Below are 21,535 nucleotides of genomic sequence, written 5' to 3'. Positions count from 1 at the left end.
GACAAATCGAAGTAGCTGTCTGTAGTTTATAGTCTGGACTCCTCCTAGAGACCTTGGCTTGGTCAAAAAAAAAAATTGAAACCTAAGGCCAGATTCTGGTAAATGAGGACCAAAGTGCGACATAAAACATGATTCTTGAGCAAATGACTTTTATTAGCATGACCTGATATTGGAGAGAGACTTGGTTTCTTTTCCTGAATCTTCAGTCTTCCACATGTAGAACTCATTGTAGCTGTGACTATCTCGGTTGTACTTCACGAGATAGGCATGAGGATGACATCCTTCTGAGTCACTGTACAAATCCCATGTAAACGCCCTCTTCTCCCAGCTTGCCGAGAGGAGCGCCCTGAACTCTGCCCTACATTAACGCACACCTGCTGGGGGGAAAAAAAGACGGAAGGAATTTAGCCAAACAAAGGCGAAGCTTGGATAAACAGGAGCGCAAACTATACGCACAAACTCTCGTGCACTGTGAGCTTGAAGTCATTTGTTCCTACACGACCTCTTCTCCCTCGCACACATACGGCGTAGGACGCTTGCTCATCTGGTCTTCCTCTGTTGCTTTTCAGGAACTGAATGGACTTTTTGTTTACATCCAACATGCTGCACATACTCGAGATGACAAATGCAGATTATGAAGAAGTGTGGCATGCACACACACACTGCATTTCTTCATAAACCACATCCGATGGAAGCCAACCGAATGGCCGATGAATCCTAAAACGCGAGAGCGAACACCTGCATTCATGTAGATGACAAAATGTTATACAAAAAGTATTTTAATATGTCAACCATTTGCATCGGAGATGCCAAATACCATGTGGGAATGTCAGCTGGAATTGTAGGTCAAATTCCTTTGACCTGCACTGATTTTATTGGAGGAGGAACTACAATGTGCCATTGAACAGCATAACTTACATGAAATAAACAGATAACTGTATTTTAAAATGGAAATTATTTATTTTTTGTATTTATTTCAATCGTAACAATATTTAACGTAACGTATCAATCCCGTTAGTTTATACGGTAAAACTATTTACAGATGTAATTCAAGTTTACTGATGTTGACTGTACAGTGTCTGCTATTGGGGGAGTATGAAAGACACACAGATCTGTGTGTGTGTGTGTGTGTTTGTGGCCATCTGTGAATTCGTTCTGTTGAGCAACATCAGCGAAGGATGCATCAAGTCACGACTCTTCCTTTTCCTCTTCTCTTCATACATTTTACTCAATAATTATTCTTTAGATTAATTTATGACAAAAAATATACAAATGGGGTTAAAGGCATTCATATCCCCATGTACTTATTTAATGTACACATAAAAAAAAAAACAAGATTTGAAAATGAAAGGTCCCAAAACACTCTTTGGACTCCATAGTGCCATTCTGCAGGTTCTCCTGGTCATCCATTTTGGGTCTTCTCCTCCTGAGCTCAGCTTCTCAGGCATTCTTCATCTTGCCGTTGAGAGTGCTTCCATTCTCGTGGTGTTTCTTCCCGTTGCTCTGGCCGTTTGCATGTACGCCATGGCCGTTTGAAACTACCGACGAGCCGTTGGCCACTGTGGTAGATCCATTAGCCTTGCCGTTCTGGGTGAGCTGTTGGGTGTTCTTCGGTAGCCTCCTGCCCTTCACGTACGCCTGGTACCAGAAGTTCGAGAATAGCACGAAGAAGAAGGTCCCGTACATCCAGATGAGGTGAATGAACAGAGGCACCTGGTAGTCGCAGCTCTTCATGAAGTACCACTGGGTTACATGAAGAGACACCAACACAAACTGAATCTGTTGAGAGGAGTAAGGAAGTCTGAGTTTTTGGTATAGTTTGAAGACATCTTTAAAGGGGATAGATTGTGTAAAACCAAAAGAAATGTGTAATATTAATGCAGCTCTTTCCAAACAACACCAGTTCAGAGTTATGAAAGCTTGTTTCACCACAGAATACAAAAATATTGCGACTATTTAATCTCACAATTCTGACTTTGAGAAGTCAGAATTGCGGAAAATCAATTCTAACTTCTTTTCTCAGAATTGTGAAATATAAACTCGCAATTGCAAGAAAAAAAAGTCACAATTATCTTTTAAAATGTTTTATTCTGTGGCGGAAACAGTCATTCTAAACTTTAAAGGGTTATTTTACTCTCATCATTTACTCCCCCTTAAAGGGATAGTTCACCCAAACATGAAAATTGTCTCATCATTTACTCTTTGTTCCAAAGCTGTATGACTTTATTTCTTCTGCTGAACACAAAAGATATTTTAAAGAATGTCAGTAACCAAACAGTTGATGGGCCCTATTTGACGTCCACAGTATTTTTTCCCTCCATATTATGGAACTCAATTGGGCCCATCAACTGTTCGGTTACCCATATTCTTCAAAATATCATCTTTTGTGTTCAGCAGAAGAAAGAAATTCATACAGGTTTGAAACAACTTGAGGGTGAGTAAATGATGACAGAATTTTTTAACAGAATTAAACCTTTAACTCCTCCACTGCTTTTCTTCCCATCCAGTGAGCGGTTGACTGAATTTGTCAATTGGATCAACCGATTCACTGAAAAGAACGATTCTTTCCTGAATCAGATTCTTTGGTCTCTGACCTCAACTCACTTGAGTGGATTATCAGTGAATAATGACTTATTTCTGTTTGTTTCTCACAACTTCGGAAGCCTTGGAATAAGTTGAATAGACCATTTTTATGGGCCTTTTTTGGTCCATTTTAAAGCTTGACAGTCATGGACACTACGATTCTTCAAATATATCCTTTTGGTGTAACAAAACATGAAGGCGAATAAATAAATGACAAATTTCAGGGTGAACTATCCCTTCAACATCCACACAGGCGAGTTTTATACTGCTCTACAAATCGAAAAAAACATACCAGCTGAATTGCAGTCATGTATTTCTTCCACCAGAGGAACTTCTGGAAGCGAGGCCCGGCAGCAGAAAGGCCGTAGTAGGAGTACATGATCACATGGACGCATGAGTTGATCATGGCATGGAAAGAGCCCATTCCACCTGCAAGAAACATTGCAGTGAGTCTTAAATGTGAGTCACATATGCTAAAGCAGTTCAACAACACACTCCCAAGAGCTTTATTTACAAAAACCATTAGAAGATGCAAAAGTTCTTGGCTTGTTGAAAAGCATGTCTGACTGGAATAGAAATGTGTCAGGGTCCATTAACAGGTTTTCAACCGAAACAGCATGTGCCGATCATGTAAATATCTGCTGACTGACCCAGATGGGAAGGAGAATGACTCACCTGGTGCATAGCTCACGCCCCACCACCACGTCCAGGGCATGAAGGAATGGTGGAAGATGTGCAAGAAGGTGATCTGACTGTGTTTCTTGCGCAGCACAAAAAACACCTAAGAATAACACATCATCATCAATACATGAACCAACATGCTTTTCAGAACTAGTTTAAAATCAGAAGTTTTGGAGTAGCGTATTTAAATCTTACTGTGTCCATAAGCTCAATGAACTTCGAAAACAGGAATAACCAGGCGACTCTTGTCATCTAGGAAAAAAACGACATCTTTAATATGGAGAATTTGATTATTTATGCACAAACTGCAGTAATATTTGAGTATATTACAGGGTATAGAAAGCAAATCTTACTCTGAGTCCTTGAGGGCTGTCTGAATAATCACATGGGTCACATCTCCACGTGTATCCTGTTGCCCACCCCGACATCATGAACTACACATCAATTAAAGAGTATATGAATTTATCTTCAGGAACTGGTTGTGAGCAGCAATTCAAAAACAGAATAGCGTCTCCTTAATAATGGATCAAATATAACACGCCTCTCTATGTGTCAATACCGAAAAACAAACGTGTATTCAAGTTCAAACACATCTGTGCAGTCACGCCACCTAGCAGAATGAATATCTCCTGATTCTCACCTCATATACGATATACGCAGACAGGACAACCAAGGACAAGTTGTAAATGATCATAGCTTCTTTCAACTGGAAGGGTTTACGGTTGGCCATAAACTTGGGGCCGGCGTACAGTACGAAGAAAAGATAAGCAAGTAGAATAGCAGACATGTTGACTGGAGTCCCCATTAGGAGGTAATCCTTCAACCGTGGGTCTAAAAGGAGAGAGAGAGAGAGAGACACAAAAACACAGAACACAGCTCTTTTACATATAGCAACAGCTTAACATAGAGATTTCACTCACAAAAATCAACTACATTTTATTCAAATATTATAACTGGATGACAACAGTTTCTCCAAAAAGACTTGACAGTTATGAATTAGTGATGGAGAAATGTATCGACAAGGCCCACATTCTGAGATTTTGAGTGTTTTAGCTTTAGCAATTAAATTTTAGCTTCCTTGTATCAGTCTAAAAAAATCTATTGACAGCCTTGTAAATCCATAATAAACTGTTTCTGACTTAAGTAGCTGACATTTTTCTGACAGTAAATTGAGTAACATAAATATTAATTTCAGATATTTTGTGTACACGCTCTCAACACAAGCGAATGCTAATGCCTCTATTAGCATTTCCCAGATGGCAAGTTGCATTCCATTCTGAAATGCGTCGGACCACAACTCATAACACTTTGTTTACTTTGTTGCTTCTACTACAGTCAATTTCACTTTCCCATCGACTATATCATGGCAGAGAAACAGTTTAGAAATCTTGTTGAACATGTTCCAATTTTAATAGCCATTTCAGCTAGCATTTGTTGTTATCAAATTGTATCGTGTATATACACCAAGGATCCAAACTCATCAGAGGTGAAAATTGATCAAACATCAGCTTTAAAAAATGGGGATGTACAGTATGAGAAAATAAGGAAAAACTCAACCAAGACTTTTCAGTTGTCTGAGGCTACATACACACTGTTGTTTTTATAAAACCCATTATATAAGGCTATATACTAAATCTACAAGTACTACTACTACTAATAATTATTATTAAATATTTCTATTTTATTAAATTTTCAGAATTTTAAAGTCCCCCTGTGGTGAAAATGAAGTTTTTATAGTTGTTTATATGTCTATGTGGTGTTTTAATATGCTTTAAGACAAACCATGTGTAAATTCAACACCACTGCTGAGTATTTTCTCCTTAAAACTGCAGTGAACCAAAGACAGTTTCCAAAACGCGGTTTGAAGTCGCTGGAGTTTTTTGACGTCACAGACTAGCTTGTAACTGATCACGTGAAGAGTGGATCACGTGAACCACGTAGAAGAGTGGATCTCTGAGCTGGTGTGAGTGAGTGGAGGCGGGGCTAATTTGCATATTCATAGAACCACGAGGCAAGGGTGTAGAGTTACATTCAAGCTATTTTAAGGCATGAAGAATCTTATTTTCAAGGAAAAAACTTTTAAATATGTAATTTTGGTGATCAAAGATGAGTTTTAAGGGATAAAATTATTGACTAGAGGTGGACTTTAATACGGTGGCCGAGAGGTGCAAAACAAATTACAATTCAGAAAACAAAATAACAATTCAGAAAACACAACGACAATTCAGAAAACAAAATAATTCAGAAAACACAAAGACAATTCAGAAAACACAACGACAATTCAGGGAACACAACGACAATTCAGAAAACACAACGACAATTCAGAAAACACAACGACAATTCAGAAAACACAACGACAATTCAGAAAACACAACGACAATTCAGAAAACACAACGACAATTCAGAAAACACAACGACAATTCAGAAAACACAACGACAATTCAGAAAACACAACGACAATTCAGGAAACACAACAACAATTTAGAAAACAAAATAACAATTCAGAAAACACAACGACAATTCATTCAAAACGGAAAAGGTAGGTATATTTTGAGAATGGCATACTTGTCGCTGATTGGACGAGACACCTGTCAATCAAGCCAGAACCGGAATCAAGCGATTACTGGAAGTACCGAGGGTAGAAAAGCGATCCGTTTTTACCATAGACTGTAAAAAAACAGGTTTTTACGTTGAAGTCTTCTTTTGTTATTTTTTTGTACGGTTACATTTGTACATGCAGCTTTCTCTACCGTAAACGAGATTATAATGTTATTCCCCGATGCTGATGTACAGATCAAACGTTAAATCTGAAGTAGTAGACATATACTTTTCTCTTTGAGATTCCCTGTGAAGTATAGGCTAACGTTACTGGCATAAGCTGGCCTAGATATTCGTACATTTAGGGACCGTGCCCGTCTCTAAAGTTACATCCGACATTGGTACACACGTTTCCGATAGCATTTTAATGACTTGCAGTCATAAAACCATCTGTAAATTGTTCATGATGTAGATGTCAGGCATGATGCACACTTTTTAGATAGTTGATATTAAAATTAATATGAGCTCATGCGGTACTGAAAAAATATGTACACATGATTTGACAGTTTATTTGATTAAAATACCAAAAACGAATCGCTTTTCTACCCTCGGTACTTCCAGTAATCGCTTGATTCCGGTTCTGGCTCGATTGACAGGTGTCTCGTCCAATCAGCGACAAGTATGCCATTCTCAAAATATACCTATCTTTTCCATTTTGAATGAATTGTTGTTGTGTTTTCTGAATTGTCGTTGTGTTTTCTGAATTGTCGTTGTGTTTTCTGAATTGTTATTTTGTTTTCTGAATTGTCGTGTTTTTTGAATTGTTGTTGTTTTTTTCTGAATTGTTATTTTGTTTTTATAATTGTGTTTTGTTTTGCACCTCTCGGCCACTCTCCTTTAAGAATTAAAAAAAATTAAGCATAATTTTATTTTATAGAACAACAGTAAACACAAAACTAATACAAGTATGCATCCCTGGTATACTAGCTAATACAAGATCATCCATTGAAAAAGTCACATCGGTTCACCATTAATCTGAATAGAACCAATTCAGATTCAGGACTACTTAATGTATCTATGTAATCATTTCATGAACATGCATTTTTACCTGTTCCCGCTAAGAGGCTGTCATAGACCTCCAGTACTCTGTCTTTCACCGTCTCCAGCATTTTCACTGACGTCAGCTTCACGTTTGACTGCACAAAAGCACCTGTGAGGGCAAACAGAGATGTTGTCAGTTCAGAGTATAATGTCACGTGGCAGACAACATGCATGAGTGCAGATAGTGCGATTCCTCAGTCAGTACTTGATCTCCACACAGGCTTTTCTACCAGTCAGTCTTATTGAGTTAAATGCCAAACAAAAAATGCAGTTAGTGTTTGTGAGGGATGGAATGAGTTCACTGGATCAGGTGACCAACAGCTGAGCCAGTAAAAATGAAAGACCTTGAACCACACACTGGAAACATGTGATGTTCATCTCGTGTCTAGCCAGATGCTGCATTGATTTTGTCTCTTACAAATGTGAATTACAGAAACACTTACTCCACATCTACTAGAGTTCATAAAAAAATACATGTATTGTATCTGAAATAATCACCTAAAACGGTTGGAAAGCGAAACATTTTATTTCATTTTATCCTGATTTGATTTCTTCGTTTATTCCAAATTCTGTTTCATTGTCACGTTCCATCTGCCTCTTTCCCTTCATGCATTTCTTTGTCCTCTTGGTCTGATGTTGGGAGGTGTGGCCACAGGAGGGAGCGGAACGGCACAAGTGATGTAATGCTTTCCTCATTATAACCTTCATGAAACGCTCGGTCACCTCCACCATGAATGTGTCAATGCTTGAGCTTTGACACAATAAACATTAATGGATTCATACAGCTGACTACACAGAGAGAAGAAAGCGGAGTCTGATCTTATCACAGATCTAGTCGTCCCAACTGAACTCTGGGTAAACACTGGAAGAATTCAGGTGTGTCGCGCACTTTAGTTTGAAGTCTTTCTTTTCAATAAAACAAAGAACTTCCTAAAGAAAGCTGGGAGGAAAGACTGTACAAAGACTGTACAGAAAACACTACAGCAAACTCCCGCTACCCAGTCCCTGCGTGACTCGTCATAGACAAACAGAGAGGGGCAGCTACGGCTTCAATGTTCTTCCGCAAGACGTATGCATATTAACCGCTAAAGTGCCAAAAGTTACAGACTGCAGCTTTAACAAATGCAGGTGTAAAAATTCACCTTGGCTCTGCTGCATTGAATGGGCATCTCATTATATGATATAAATATAATATTTATATATATATATATATATATATATATACATACACACAGGCACAGCCTGGAATATTCAATTGAGCTCTCTTTCACATCTTGCGCTTGTAAGGACAAATTCACACAACGTATTCTATTAAACATAGTTGGTTGTCTTGAGTGAACGTAAAGAGTTGAGGAAAAAAACGCATGTGTACAGTATCTGTAAATTGGAGGTCCTAATAATCCTGCTGCCATTAATGTTAATCAAACAACAAAAGAGAAAGACAAAATCACTCACTGCTCTTGTCTGAATAACTTTTTTATTCAGGATTCATCCGTGTTTAATTTATACAGTAGACTATGACTATACAGTGCTATTTTACATTTGATTACTTTATTACATTTCTGTATCTGAAAACTACTGTTAGATCTACCTGAAAATGTACCTGAAAAGCACTTTGTTTCTTTTTTTCTGTTTTCGGTATTTGTTTGTGCAGTTACTGACTGTTCATATGTCTTTAATAATGTTTAATAAAAATGAGAGAATTGTGAATTTTGCAAAAACAGTTTAACATGGTAAAAAATATTTATGGCCGGTAAATTGTCTTAAAAAAGTTACGTTTCGGATTGTTTATATATACACAAAGATAACAGATTTTACATATAAATATAGATATATTATAAAATGAATTATATAGATATTTTTTTATATGAATGATATATTTATAAAAAAAAGTGTCACTCAAAACTACAGCCAAATGTAATCCACTGACCCATTCAGTAGTCATGTATGAGGATATATTTTTTATAACCGTATATTTAGATAAGATTAGCAGTAAATTACTCATTTACAGCCTTGATACAATGATGTGCCCGTATCAGCTGGGAAATATATGACCCAACGACTCCACTGTCCTTCTGATAACATATATCCACAGCACACACAAACTGACTGGCTCTCATTTGTCAAAAATAATGACTTCATCTAAAGGGCAATTATAGCAACTAGAGGACACAATGTATAAAGGGTCAATAAATGCTATCTTTACCTTCCAAGGGCTCCACTCACATGAACAAATAGGTCTGCCTTCCCCGCCACCCAACGATGGAAACTTCTCTTAAATGGCAAGTTCAGAGTGAAAACTGACAAACCCAGACTGGTTCTCTCACATATTCTCTGTGTAGATCCCTGGATTGGGGCACACAGATGTCATTTGAGATGCTAGTGATAGAGGGAGTCACTATGGGCTAGCAGGCACATTCATAGACTGAAGGACTGATCAGAATCATGGACCATTTTACGTCAGCACACAGAGACGTTCATAGGAAACGCACTGTGGCCTTCAGGTTCAACCACTTTCTGGTCGCTATCGCTTCAAGGAGACTGTGTGATTGTAAAAAGGTGATAAAATTCCTGCTTTGTGAGTAAAATCGAAGAATTCAAACTACTGCATCATATTGACCAGCAAGTGGAAGTCAGGAGACCTGAGATAAGATAAGTGCAACACTGACTTTAGCAAAAGGAAACACAGCTTGAATGTACACACAAATGCATGTGAACTGACCGACTGTTATCAGAAATATTCCTTCCTTTCAGACTTTGCAAAATATAAATTCATAGGAAAAAGCTCATTTAAGTTTTCACAATAGTCAAGAATTAGCGGGAGTTTCTCCGAAAAAAAAAGCCTTTATCCAGCCAGGTGTGATAGAGGTTGAACATTCAGGTCACATGAACTTGTACGATCTTGTTCTGTAGGGAGATCCTTTAAGGATCAGATGCACGGAGGAGGAACGGAATATGATGCAAACTAGTTTTTGAACACATCATCGTGTACACTCAATAAAAATGCATGAAGCGACTAAATGTAAATAGGCCCAGTGTGGTCTTGTACGTTTGAACCCTGTGTTTACGAAAAAAAAAAACCACAAGAAAAAAACCCCCTGAATGCAAGCAGTGTCTGATCACGGTTGCCAATGTGGGGGAAATCTAATTGTGCAAGATATGAGAGGCATCTGTAAGTCGTCTCAGGATTGTTAATGGCTGTGTGGATGTATTGTGAGGTTTTGGCATGGCTGATGGAACACATGCCTCAGGAACTAAATTCTCCAACAGTGGAAGCTCGTGGAAGCCACATCTATACACACAAAAGAGCTTTGACTTGACCAGGTCTAATTGGTGTTTATGTGTCAGTGGGTTGTATTTGGATTTGCCTCTGGATTGACTGTCCTGATGAAACTTTACACTTCTTGGAAGGGATGCACACTTCAGAATGACAACACTATGAGTCCGTGCCAATGATGTTAGTAAACCTCTAATTTACAGAAGAAAAAGTCGCTGAGTTTAAGAATTCTGTAAAAGGTTTCAATGTGTCATCACCAGAAATGCAAAGTTCTTCTACGGATTTTTTAGTAATATGTGCAGAACTACCCAGTAGACATGAAGCAATTGGAATTTTTTTTTACAAAAAACAAATTTGTCTGAAAAAACTTTTCTAAAGTTATTCTCTAGGGGACGGGTGTAACGAAATCTCGTGCCACGAGATCTCGCGATATTAAAATATGACGATATTTCTCGTTGAGGTGAAACGCTGTCTCTGATCTCGCGATATCAGCATATTAAAACCATTTAATCATAATTTAGCATATTTTATTGTGAATATGTGCTGCAGGTGAAGCGCGACACTTTAATTTTATGCGTACATGTTTCTCAGAGCTGCTCCGTTCACAGTAAATGCTGCTCCACAAACTCCGTCTCTGCATGTTTCCAATAACGTGCATTTGGAAATGCATTATAAAGTCTGATGCGTTTTGATAGCTAAGTGTTGCGCTGTTATCATACATACGTTGAGCACGTCTCAGCTGCTCGGTTAACAAACTCCATCTCTACATATGCTGTGAGTTTGGGTTGCTTATAATGTTCATCTGGAAACGCAATATTCACCATCTCACCAGGTTTGTAACATAAATCATTTTAAGCCTACACCAACACAGGAGAATACATCAATATGTTTCTAAATATGCACATTGTTCATTGAGATTTCAAAATAAACGTTTAAACCCTCACTCTGAGTTTGCATGATGTCCACATGTTCTTGTTTTATGAAATTACAGTGGCTGTAGCATTTGTAGCAAATATTGTTTGGCCAATATTAAACAAGGATTTGATCATGCTGTAAGGTGTAACAACAATCACCAGACAAGCAGGCATTTGTTATAATACTTAATGTACTTAAGTTGATTATGTTTATATTATGTAATGTACATTACATGTATTTTAACAGTGTTTTTCAATAAAGCCTAATGATTACTTTATTCGAACCCATTATTATTTTCTTATTATCATTTTAAAGGCTATTGTTTACTTAGGTCTATTTTTATTTCCACACACAAAAAAAGACCCAATTACTCGATTACTCGTCAGAATATTCGATTGATTACTCAAATAATCATTAGTGACAGCCCTAGATTAGTTAAAACATTTCAATAGGCACCTGAATTATTTTGCATTTTGTGACTTTCAGTCAAATAAATGACTATTTTTCAAGTCATATAATTTGTCATTGAAGATTTCTCAAAAAGTGTTAAAATATCGTCTTGATCTCGTGAATTCAATATAGTGGATCTTCTTCACACCCCTAGTAGTAACAATAATGAGATTTTTCCATTACGATAATGTGAAAATTGAACGTAAAATATGCTTAATTGTCATGAAAATAATGACCAAACATCTTAACGGCCCTAACATGCTTAAAGGCACACTGTGGAACTTTTCAACCTTTATAATATATTACCAAAACCCATTGAGATGGTACATCGACTTACAATAGGTTGAATGACACGTCTGCCGTAGCCTGAAGGTGTCTGTATCGCTTTTCCTAGCACTATGTAACTTCGGGTTTCGGGTAGGAACCCGAGCACAAAAAGAACTACAAAATTCAACCGCTTTACGGCATACGTCACTTCCCCCACCACCCACAACTTCCTCAGATTCTGACGTGAGTGCTCAACTCGCGTTTGATTGCCGTCTGTATGTTTTCGTCATGGCCGAACCAACAGCTACAAGGAAGAAGGCAAAGGTTTTGTCAGAGGACACTAAAAAAAAAAGAAAAAGCATAGTGACAAATGTAAAGCCAGGACGAGGATCACCATTGGTCCAGCGTTCGCTCGCTGGCGTGAGCTACAGGAGGAGGAGGGGTGCCCGACCGATGCTGACGCTTGCCTGCACACAAATGCCGTTTCCAAGGTGACCCAGATAAATCATATAAGTAGTGTAGTATTTTCTGGTATTCCGGCCACAGCCGATGGTGTTATGAGTGTAATAAAATGCCCACAGCCCATTGTTCATTTCTACACACAAACACAGCCCGCCACAGTGCAGGGCTCGCACAAATAGTCGACTCATGTCAAATGTACATTAAATGTAGTGAACGTGCCCACGACTCAGTGCCCACAAACACTACACACAACATGTCCCACGGTTTCTGTAAAACGAAACCAACACACATAAGTTACAGTCAGCTCAGGCCGACGATGTTTTTAGTGCAGTAGAAATGTGCCCGCCGTCCCGCGCCCACATTCACTCACAGACATGTTAGCACTAAGCCCCACGGGGCTCGCCCCGCTCTCTCTCTCTCAGCAGACTGCTATAACCCCTCATTTACACTGCACACGTCTGCGGCGCATTACGGCTGCGACACGGTTTTATTCCGTCCTTCACACAGTGCCAACTCACTTCTGGGAAGCTTCTGAAACGCGCCGCTTCGCGGCCGGTGTAAACACACGCATTGACTAGAATGGCCGCGATCAGCTCCGGTAGCCGTGTCGCAGCCGTAATGCGCCGCAGACGTGTGCAGTGTAAGGGAATCGAGCGCGGCAAGGCTGCCCGCCTCAAACACTGCACACAATCTAAAGACACGGGAGGCTGACCCACTGTCTATGGGCTGACCGGTTGATTGTTTGTTGACTTTTGCGACAGTGCTGCGGAGCTTGTGGCCTCTAGGGACGCTAGACGTGAAAGTTACAGGTCGAGCGCCACTAGTGGCCAAAAGTTCCGCGGTGTGCCTTTAATTTTCTTTTAGTAAAAATATATTGATTATTTAATTATTTATATTTTGACTTTTTAAAATTGAAATATGACCCAGACACATTCTTAAAGGGTTTCACTTCAGAAATGACCAGTGTCATTCAGCTTATAGACCAACTCTCAAACTGATTGTCATTCTGTACTGAACCTGAATACATAACAGAAAAGAAAATCAGATTATAATCAGCTAGTCATTGAGTGAAAATCAAACCTGAACATATCAATGCAGCATTGGTCTCTAAAGATTAGACAGGAAAAAGAGACTAACACAATGACCATTTATGGTAACAACACCCTCATCAAAGCCCTTTAAATGGAAAAATAAATCATTCCATCGTATGTTAGCATTTAGTTTCACAGAGGTCTAGTCCCTCTTCCTCCTCTACTCTATCACACTTCCCCCGCTCCCTCCCTCTCTCTCCATCTCTCAACATAAGGAAAACATAAAGCCATATCCGGCCCTTTAAGTCTGCTCTGTGAGAATTAGCGGGCAGGCGTAAAATGACACGGTTGCTAGCAGAGACGAGGAACCACCCTGCTGAGAGCATGTGGCCCGCCTGTCATGTGACCAGACCTCATCAGGTCAAAAGCCACAGGCAGAAAAAGACATCTAAAGACAGCAGAAAATCCCTATTAACTGAATAATCTGTCTTTCCTAGACAGTAGAGCACAAATCACTCTTTGAGCAAAGAATACGACTCCAAAACAAGTGCACTTCAAAGTAACACTTCCATTTAAGGGCAATAGGGAAAGTTTTAAGTACTCAAAGTGAAGCTCGAGCGACAGTTAGCTGCCAGGAGAGCGAATGGTAAGGGTGGGGTTACACACAGGCTGCGGCAACAGGCATCCTGTGAGTGAATCATGGGGCGGAAAAAGGGAACATGTTTAGAGTTAATAATAAACGGAAGAGAAGAACCACAGTATAAAAGCTGTTTGGAGAGGCGACATCTCCACTTTAACACACTTTATAATAATTAAAAGCAGTCTGCATTGGAAGGGCAGGAAAAGGACTTATGGAAAAAGTCTAAACAAAACGAACGGCTCACCTTACAAACTCCTGCCTCCTCTGAGATTCCTGGTCGGTGCTGGCAGCCCAACTCTTATCTTCTCCTTCGGCGTCTGCCCTCTCACTGCTGATAGAGAAAGAAACCAGGACAGCGGTAGTGGAGAGAGAGAGTGAGGGAGAGGCAGAGAGAGGGCAGGAAAAGAGAAGGAGTAGTGGAAGGAAAGAAACAGAGTATAAGTGTGTGTGTTAGAGAAATGACGGTGTGACTGGTACGGCTGGCCTCCTAGTCCCTCCCACCCTGACTCACTCTGTGGATGAATAACTGGCTCTGAGACAGCAAACTGGAGGATAGAGACTGAAAATGGGAGTAGGACAGATAGAGAGAGAGAGTCTGTGCATGTTTGACTAAACGGCGAGTAAGTTAGAACTATTGACCTGCAGTTTAACAGCTGTGGCAAGGATCCTGTTACTGTATGAAAGTTGTAGGTCAACCTAGGGCTGCTCAATTATGGCAAAAATTATAAATCATAATTTTGGTCAGCATTGTAATCACGATTATTTAACACGATGAGTGGGCCATATGACCAAAACCTTATACGAGAAATGTATTTAGCCGATTTAAAATTTTCAATTTCACAGCAGACTACTAGGCTAATAATAAAACAATATTTTAAAACAATAAAAAACAAAAAAGGAAAGTACAAACACAATAGAAAAATTTAAAAAAGGAAACAAACTTGAATTTTTTTCATGCAAGTCTATAAATATTCAGCTAACAACCTACTGCAGAAATGTAAAAATCAAACGTAAAATAAAACACAGCATAGTCTTCACTGTAAGAATTAAACTAGCTGTGAATCTTATAATTAAAACTAAGTAATTCAGTCAAGAGCAGCGAGTGATTTTCTCATTTTCTTAAAGGGGTCATATAATGCCATTTTTGTACAACTTAATATGAATGTGTAGGGTCTAAATGAAAACTTTGTAATATACATTTATTAAAAATTCTCATTAGTATTTTAAGAAAACACTAATTTTACCTGGTCAAAAACAGCTCTGTTTTCAGCTCGCCGTTTCTGTGCATATGCCTTTAAATGATAATGAGCTTCGCTTACTCCGCCCCTCTGTTCTGCTGGCGTTTTGATACAACGCACGTGGAGTGTTGCCTTGACAACAGTTGAGGGTATATTTTGGAGAAAGAATGGCAGCGGGAGTCTCTGAGGACACATTTGTGCAACCGTATCAATTTGAACCGGAGTCGGACCCGGAACAAGATGACGGCCGCAAAGAAGTTCGACAATTAAGGCTCGAATAGGACGTTTCTGAATGGGTGGTTAATAATGTCACTCTGATCTATTTTTGTATGTACTGGCAGGGTAGAGTAGAGTAGTGAGATATGAACGCTATGTGTTTACTGATGGATACGTTAGTTCATTGACAGATTGATGTTACAACTAATGGTCATGAAAAACTTTTTTCCGCGATTTGCAAAGATTAATATAAAGGTTAATAAAACTTTACACTCACTTCTTCTGGAGGTGCAGAGGGAACATAAATAGTTGGTACCGATTATTTTTTCAGGAGCAGCTTCTTAGCAAAACCAGCTCATACTGACCCTCGTTTATAAAGCAGTCTGGTGAGAAATGATTCGCGCAGACATGAAAGCATTGACGTTGGTCGTGGGGAATATTCCCTTCGAAAAAACAAAACTCAGCCACTGCGTCTTCAGCGGTTCAGATTTGGGAACATCAAAATGACTGCTGTGTGGTGTTCTGTTCTTGGGTGTAATAACGAACAATCGCTTAGACGCCATTCTGCTCCAGCGTATCAACAATGACGGACTACGTTGAGCTAGCTCGCTCAGGGCGGGTCTGTGTTGAAATGCTGCTGTCAATCAACAATCGTGGGAGGGGCGTCCGACCGTGTGACGTCACGGCTCGATTTGAGACAGGGGAAAACATATAAGGAGATTAAAACAAAAAAACTGGATGGATTTTTATCATTATATGATGGTTGTGTACAGGCACTGCCAACACACATCTCATTACAATCAACTTGTAAAAGTGCATGTACCATTATATGACCCCTTTAAGTTAGTAACATTTTAGTCCACAGTCAAGTAAGACAAAATGCACAGATCCAATATACTGATACTAGGGCTGCACGATTATTCACAATATCCATGTAATCGCACTTAAACCGATTTGGCTTATCGCGATTTTGAAATCGCAAAGGCTGCGAATATTTTTTATGCGCAGCTTGTCATTGATGTGCGGCTCTGTAAACGCTGCTCCATCTAAAAGCACGGAGTTTGAGTCACTTATAACGTGCATTTGAAAAAGCAACATGCGTCAAACATCTTTCCAAACATGAGAAGCATAAATAAACCTCTTGTCCAACAAAAGACAACATTTAATAACATGCTTTTGCTAAACTCACTTCATAACGACAGTTGAGCATCCTTCTGTGAGATGATGTGGCTTTTTACACAGAATAAGGCAGTCGTGTGTTTATTAGTCATGTTTAATCAAAGCGTTTCAATCTTCTGTTTATTCAGCTACAGCGATGATAGGGATTTCCTGGAATGATGAGCGTTATCTACTTCTGCAGCGGCACATATTTGGAGAGTCTGCGTGAGACGCCCTCTGGCTTTCAGATGGAGCAGCATTTACTACCGATCAGCCGCACTGCACTGACAAACTGCGCATAAAATAATCGCAGCCTTTGCCAAATCGTGTGCGGTTTCATTGCGATTAATTGTGCAGCCCTAACTGATACGCATTCTATTTTCTCCCAACTGTAATTTTATTCAGCAAGGATGCATCCAATTGATCAAAAGTGACAGTATAGACATTTATTATGTTGCAAAAGCTATTTATTCTATTTCAGATAATTATTCTTTTGAACTTTCTATTCATCAAAGAATCCTGAAAAGCAATTGTACACAACTGCTTTCAACATTGATAATAATAATAAATGTTTCTTGAGAACCAAATCGGCATATTAGAATGATTTCTGAAGGATGCCTATCTGAGTTGTCGAATGTCGAGAGCCGGAGGCGGCACCAAATTTGACGGAGGTGGCCACCTCGTAATTCTCTATGCAGGAAAAACCCTGATATACAGTATATAAGTATATAAAGAAAAGAAAAAAGAAGCCAAAAATAATCAAAGCATGTTTTCCACAATTTTTGCAGCCGATTCCGACTAATAATTTTTTGTCATCATGATCGGTCATTACTGATCCTGATCCAGATCATTCAATTTAAATGATATGTAAGCTCTCTGTTGACTGTCAATGTTAACCCCTTTAACCCTGAAGGCATTTTGAATGCTTTTACGTGATTTCAAGTGGCATACTTAAATATAATGGTTTATATATATTTTCTACAATTATACAAAAAAAATATATATATATCAAGTACATTGTCTTAATTGATAGAGTAAATAAAAGAATAAAATAGAATACAATTTTAAAGAAAATAGATTTTGATCCTGTTTTTATGTTACAACACTGCTGGGAAAACCCCATGAAAGAGTGATGCAATTTATTGATTTATATTGTTTTTGTTCATGATCGACATGATGACTATTAGAAAGGATATGGCAGGTCATAAAATCAAGTTTGGACTTGCATCCCACAAGCATGCCAACTGCATCTGAGATAAATTTTGTGTTGATATCTCAAAGCAATAAAAAGTTATGGCATTTTGAACCATGGTAGACTTTTTATCAAAAGTCCAAAAACCTCTCCAAACAAGTGATCTGATTGTTAATGAACATAAGAACGACTTAAATGTTACGCCACAAAACATAAACATATTTAGAATGAGTCACAAGTAATAAGATCTTGGTTGATGAGTGATGATCTTCCAGCAGAAGTATACCTGTCAATGAACGATCAATCCAATCCAAACGAGGTCAGTGTAAAACAGTGTTTTACTTTGAGTTGAGATTGGTCTCAACACATTGTCCCTACCCAATATACACACCTCCAGTTTTCAATATACCAACATACCCAAGATCCAGTTTTCATTGGCTGCACTTTCAAATGACGTTGGATATCACTGTGTAATAATCGCGACACGATCGGATCCCAGAAGTCCTATAGCTTTAGCCAAGCAGCATGTCATGTCACTCCGTGAGGATTTTCTCAAGATCTACGCATCATGTTATATTGTGTGTGGGCTCGTTTGAATCGATACAACCTGCTCTAAATAAAGCTGTGTGATTTACTATGGTTTACTAATGTTTTTCAAAGTTACAAAGCAGTACGTGGTGCAAAAGCCTCATCTGTAAACTTTTTACGTTTTTTTAAGTCATCAAATTGCGATCAGTTCGTGAGATCGACCAAACCTACTGACTACCGATCAGGACATATAATGTGATTATTGGCCGATACCTATCTGTGGCTGATCGATCGGAGCATCCCTAAGAATTATTTGTCATTTACTGTTTGCCCTAATATAACAATACAAATAACCTACATATTTTTACTAAAACATCTTAATACATCATTAAAAAAAAAATACAATGCAGACATTTCCATTACACAAGAGTAGATGCTAAAACTTGCTGATTTGTACTCGGCTTTCGCCAAGATAAGCACAAACTAAGACGTAGCTTTACAGTAACCTATGCTTCTCCATCCATTTACGCTTCTTTCCATATGGTGATGTGAATCTGATGAGAAATCAGTGAACTTTTCTGAGTGAACTAAACGAGCCAATGGCGGGCGGCAGTGGCTCAGTGGTTCATGTGGGTTGTCTACAAACCGGAAGGTTGGTGGTTCAATCCTCGGTTCCACCTGACCAAGTGTCGAGGTGTCCATGAGCAAGACACCTAACCCCAGCTGCTCCCGACGAGCTGGATGGCGCCTTGCATGGCTGCCGTCGCCCGTCGGTGTATGGATGAGTGAGTGAATGGGTGAATGTGAGGCAAATTGTAAAGCGCTTTGGTGGCCATTGGGTCTGTGAAAGCGCTATATAAATGCAGTCCATTTACCATTTACATTGGCGTGCAAGATTTGCATCTAATTAGATTTGCATCTAATTAGATTATCTAACAAGATTATACATCTTGTATAAATATGGAAGCAGATGCAATGCACATTCAGCTTTTCGCTTCGGAGCAGAGCGGTTCAATTGTTCTGCTCTTCAATCATCGGAGTGTGAATTCAGTGAGTGTCTGTGAATGTTTTTCGGGAAGAAGCCTCTATTCCGGTGTTGGTGTGACGGCGCTACAGCAGTGGTCGTGATCTCTGAGAGCATTTAAACGGCTGTTTTCACAGCTTTTGAAAGCGTTGTGCCTTAAATGAGAGTGCTGTTCATTCAGCTTGAGAGAGGTTGTTCATTCAGCTTCAATGAGTTTGAGTACACACTGCAGGCTGCACTATTTCCTGCTAGTTGTGCCGCGGCCATTTCCCCTGTGTGCTTTAGCGCTTTACAGAGAGCTCAATTTCCATGAAAGAGCAATATATTTCAGAATAGCCAGTGAGGTCTGAGGTCCACAGTGAGGGCAAGATGTGGAGCTTCTGGTCCTTCCCATGGGGGGCCAGTCGTCTTATTCGGGGCTCCACCAGACGATGAGATGTCGATTGCTGCATCGGAGGGTGAGCTTGAGTCCTCCGGGGATGAAAACTCGGCTACGTTGCCCCCTACGGGGAAAGTAGCGTTGCCCGAGCCTGACCCAGAACTGACGGCTATGTTTCCCCGGGCCGCTGAGAGAGTTGAGCTCGAGTGAAGGCCTCCACTGTGTCTCAAACCCTCGAGGTTGAACAATTGGTTTCTCGGGGCGGCTCGTGCTAGTTCTCAGCGCACTGCCCTAGCACCTTTCTTTCCAGAAGTGCATGAAGAGGTCACCAGATCGTGGACAGCACCTTTTTGGGTCTAAATCTCTTCCTCCCCCTCCAGTCGCAGGAAGGCTGCCAAGCCCGTCCAGGCCCCTGCCAAACTAGGCTGCAAGTATAAGAGCAAGCGGCCCTGAGTATGGAGGGAATAGCTCTTTGGGAGATGGTGACCGCATCACTCCCTCCCCCGGAGGAGGGCAGGGTGGAGAAACTTCTGTTCAATTTTCTTTCAGTTCCACCACTGGCCCTACAGCCGGCCGTACCCAAAGTTTCAATAAAATTTCTGGGTCCCAAGAGGGTGTGGTTGGCGGTGTGCAATGCTATGCCTTGCCACCCTTAGCCCCCTCTTATATCGCCAGCGGGCAACATCGTGCACTTCAAAGATGCAACCAAGTTCTAGGAGTTCCCCTAGAACAGGGGTCGGCAACCCAAAATGTTGAAAGAGCCATATAAAAAAAAAAAAAAAATCTGTCTGGAGCCGCAAAAAATTAAAAGCTTTATATAAGCCTTATAATGAAGGCAACACATGCTGTAAGTGTTATATTAGCCCTCTATAGTATCAAAATGATAAGTAGGCTACAAATTAGAGCTTAGATCGGGCCCAAAAAATCAAGCCCGGCCCGACACATTAAACGTAATTATGAGCCCGAGCCTGATTTTAACCCGACCATTTTTTAATGCGTGGGTCGTTATAACTGACGTTCTCAACTTACTTTCTCCCGCCCGCAACATTTATGTTTTGTCCCACTCCCGCCCGCAAATAGACTTTTTTCTGTACCTCCAAATACTTTCAAGTTAGCCTACGTGTCGCCACCATACATCCTCCTGATAAATTATTTGTTATTAAAGCATTAAAACACAAACCACTGTTAATTTAACATAAAAGCAAGCAGTTTACTATGCGTGCATGGTTTGGGATGACTGAATGCGCGCAAAGTGCGCTCTCTTAATAATTCCTAAAAAGCTGACAGTTCATCGCGATCTCACACATCTCTGTTATTATCAATGAAGCTGACTGCACAATGAATCTTTCATAATATCCACACGTTGTTCGTTATAATTGGAGGATTTGCCAGCATACAGAATTCAGCACTGAACAAAAAAGTCAGTTTTGAGCAGTGAGGGGAGTCTATCTTAAATGATTCTGATTGGCCATTGCGTTCAAGAAATCAACACATATGTCTGTGATTGGCTATATCGCTCAACGCTGCAAACATGTTATGAATAGAAATTCTGGCCTGTAAATCGTTTCTATTTTGTTTTAGTAGAGTGAGTGCATTACCGCACGCGCCCGCGCTCGCACTCGGCCATCAAATCTAGTCCCGCGCCGCACTAGAGTGCGTTGGGAGTGCTCAGCTATCTTTCTCTTTTTCCCCTTGGGATCCATGGCCCATGACACACCCGCCGGTTTGTTTGTCAGCCACCGGTCTGGCATCACGCCGATCTGACAGACACGTGTGTCACAGTCTATGACGTAAATTCTTCGTTGACAGAAATGTTGAAATTAAATATTTATTATACACATTTTTACAACGTTGA

General features: G+C 39.8%; 1 protein-coding gene across 1 annotated transcript; it reads right to left on the bottom strand.

Annotated features, from left to right (window-relative positions):
- Window positions 1–936: 936 nt before the first annotated feature.
- elovl1b (ELOVL fatty acid elongase 1b) lies at window positions 937–14,404 on the bottom strand. Its single transcript, XM_056252711.1, has 8 exons — window positions 14,190–14,404; window positions 6,911–7,012; window positions 3,905–4,095; window positions 3,618–3,698; window positions 3,460–3,516; window positions 3,259–3,364; window positions 2,876–3,012; window positions 937–1,779 (listed from the first exon to the last, which is right to left on the bottom strand). The coding sequence occupies exons 2-8, from the start codon at window positions 6,969–6,971 to the stop codon at window positions 1,441–1,443; spliced, it is 972 nt and encodes a 323-aa protein (XP_056108686.1). The 5' UTR covers window positions 6,972–7,012; window positions 14,190–14,404; the 3' UTR covers window positions 937–1,440.
- Between the last annotated feature and the right edge of the window lie 7,131 nt (window positions 14,405–21,535).

The sequence above is a fragment of the Rhinichthys klamathensis genome, unplaced genomic scaffold, assembly GCF_029890125.1.
Source record: "Rhinichthys klamathensis goyatoka isolate OS25496 unplaced genomic scaffold, OSU_Roscu_1.1 h1tg000098l_1, whole genome shotgun sequence".
Classification (NCBI taxonomy): domain Eukaryota; kingdom Metazoa; phylum Chordata; class Actinopteri; order Cypriniformes; family Leuciscidae; genus Rhinichthys; species Rhinichthys klamathensis.
The sequence above is the reverse complement of the archived record's forward strand: the minus strand, read 5'-3'. Positions and strand labels throughout refer to the sequence as shown.

Bases quoted from the DNA above. Each gene is read 5' to 3' on its own strand.
- elovl1b (XM_056252711.1), bottom strand. From the start codon at position 6,971: ATGCTGGAGACGGTGAAAGACAGAGTACTGGAGGTCTATGACAGCCTC. The intron at 3,517-3,617 runs GTAAGATTTGCT...TTTTTTTCCTAG, and splicing joins ACAGCCCTCAAGGACTCAGA to ATGACAAGAGTCGCCTGGTT. The intron at 1,780-2,875 runs GTATGTTTTTTT...TCCTCTCAACAG, and splicing joins ACATGACTGCAATTCAGCTG to ATTCAGTTTGTGTTGGTGTC.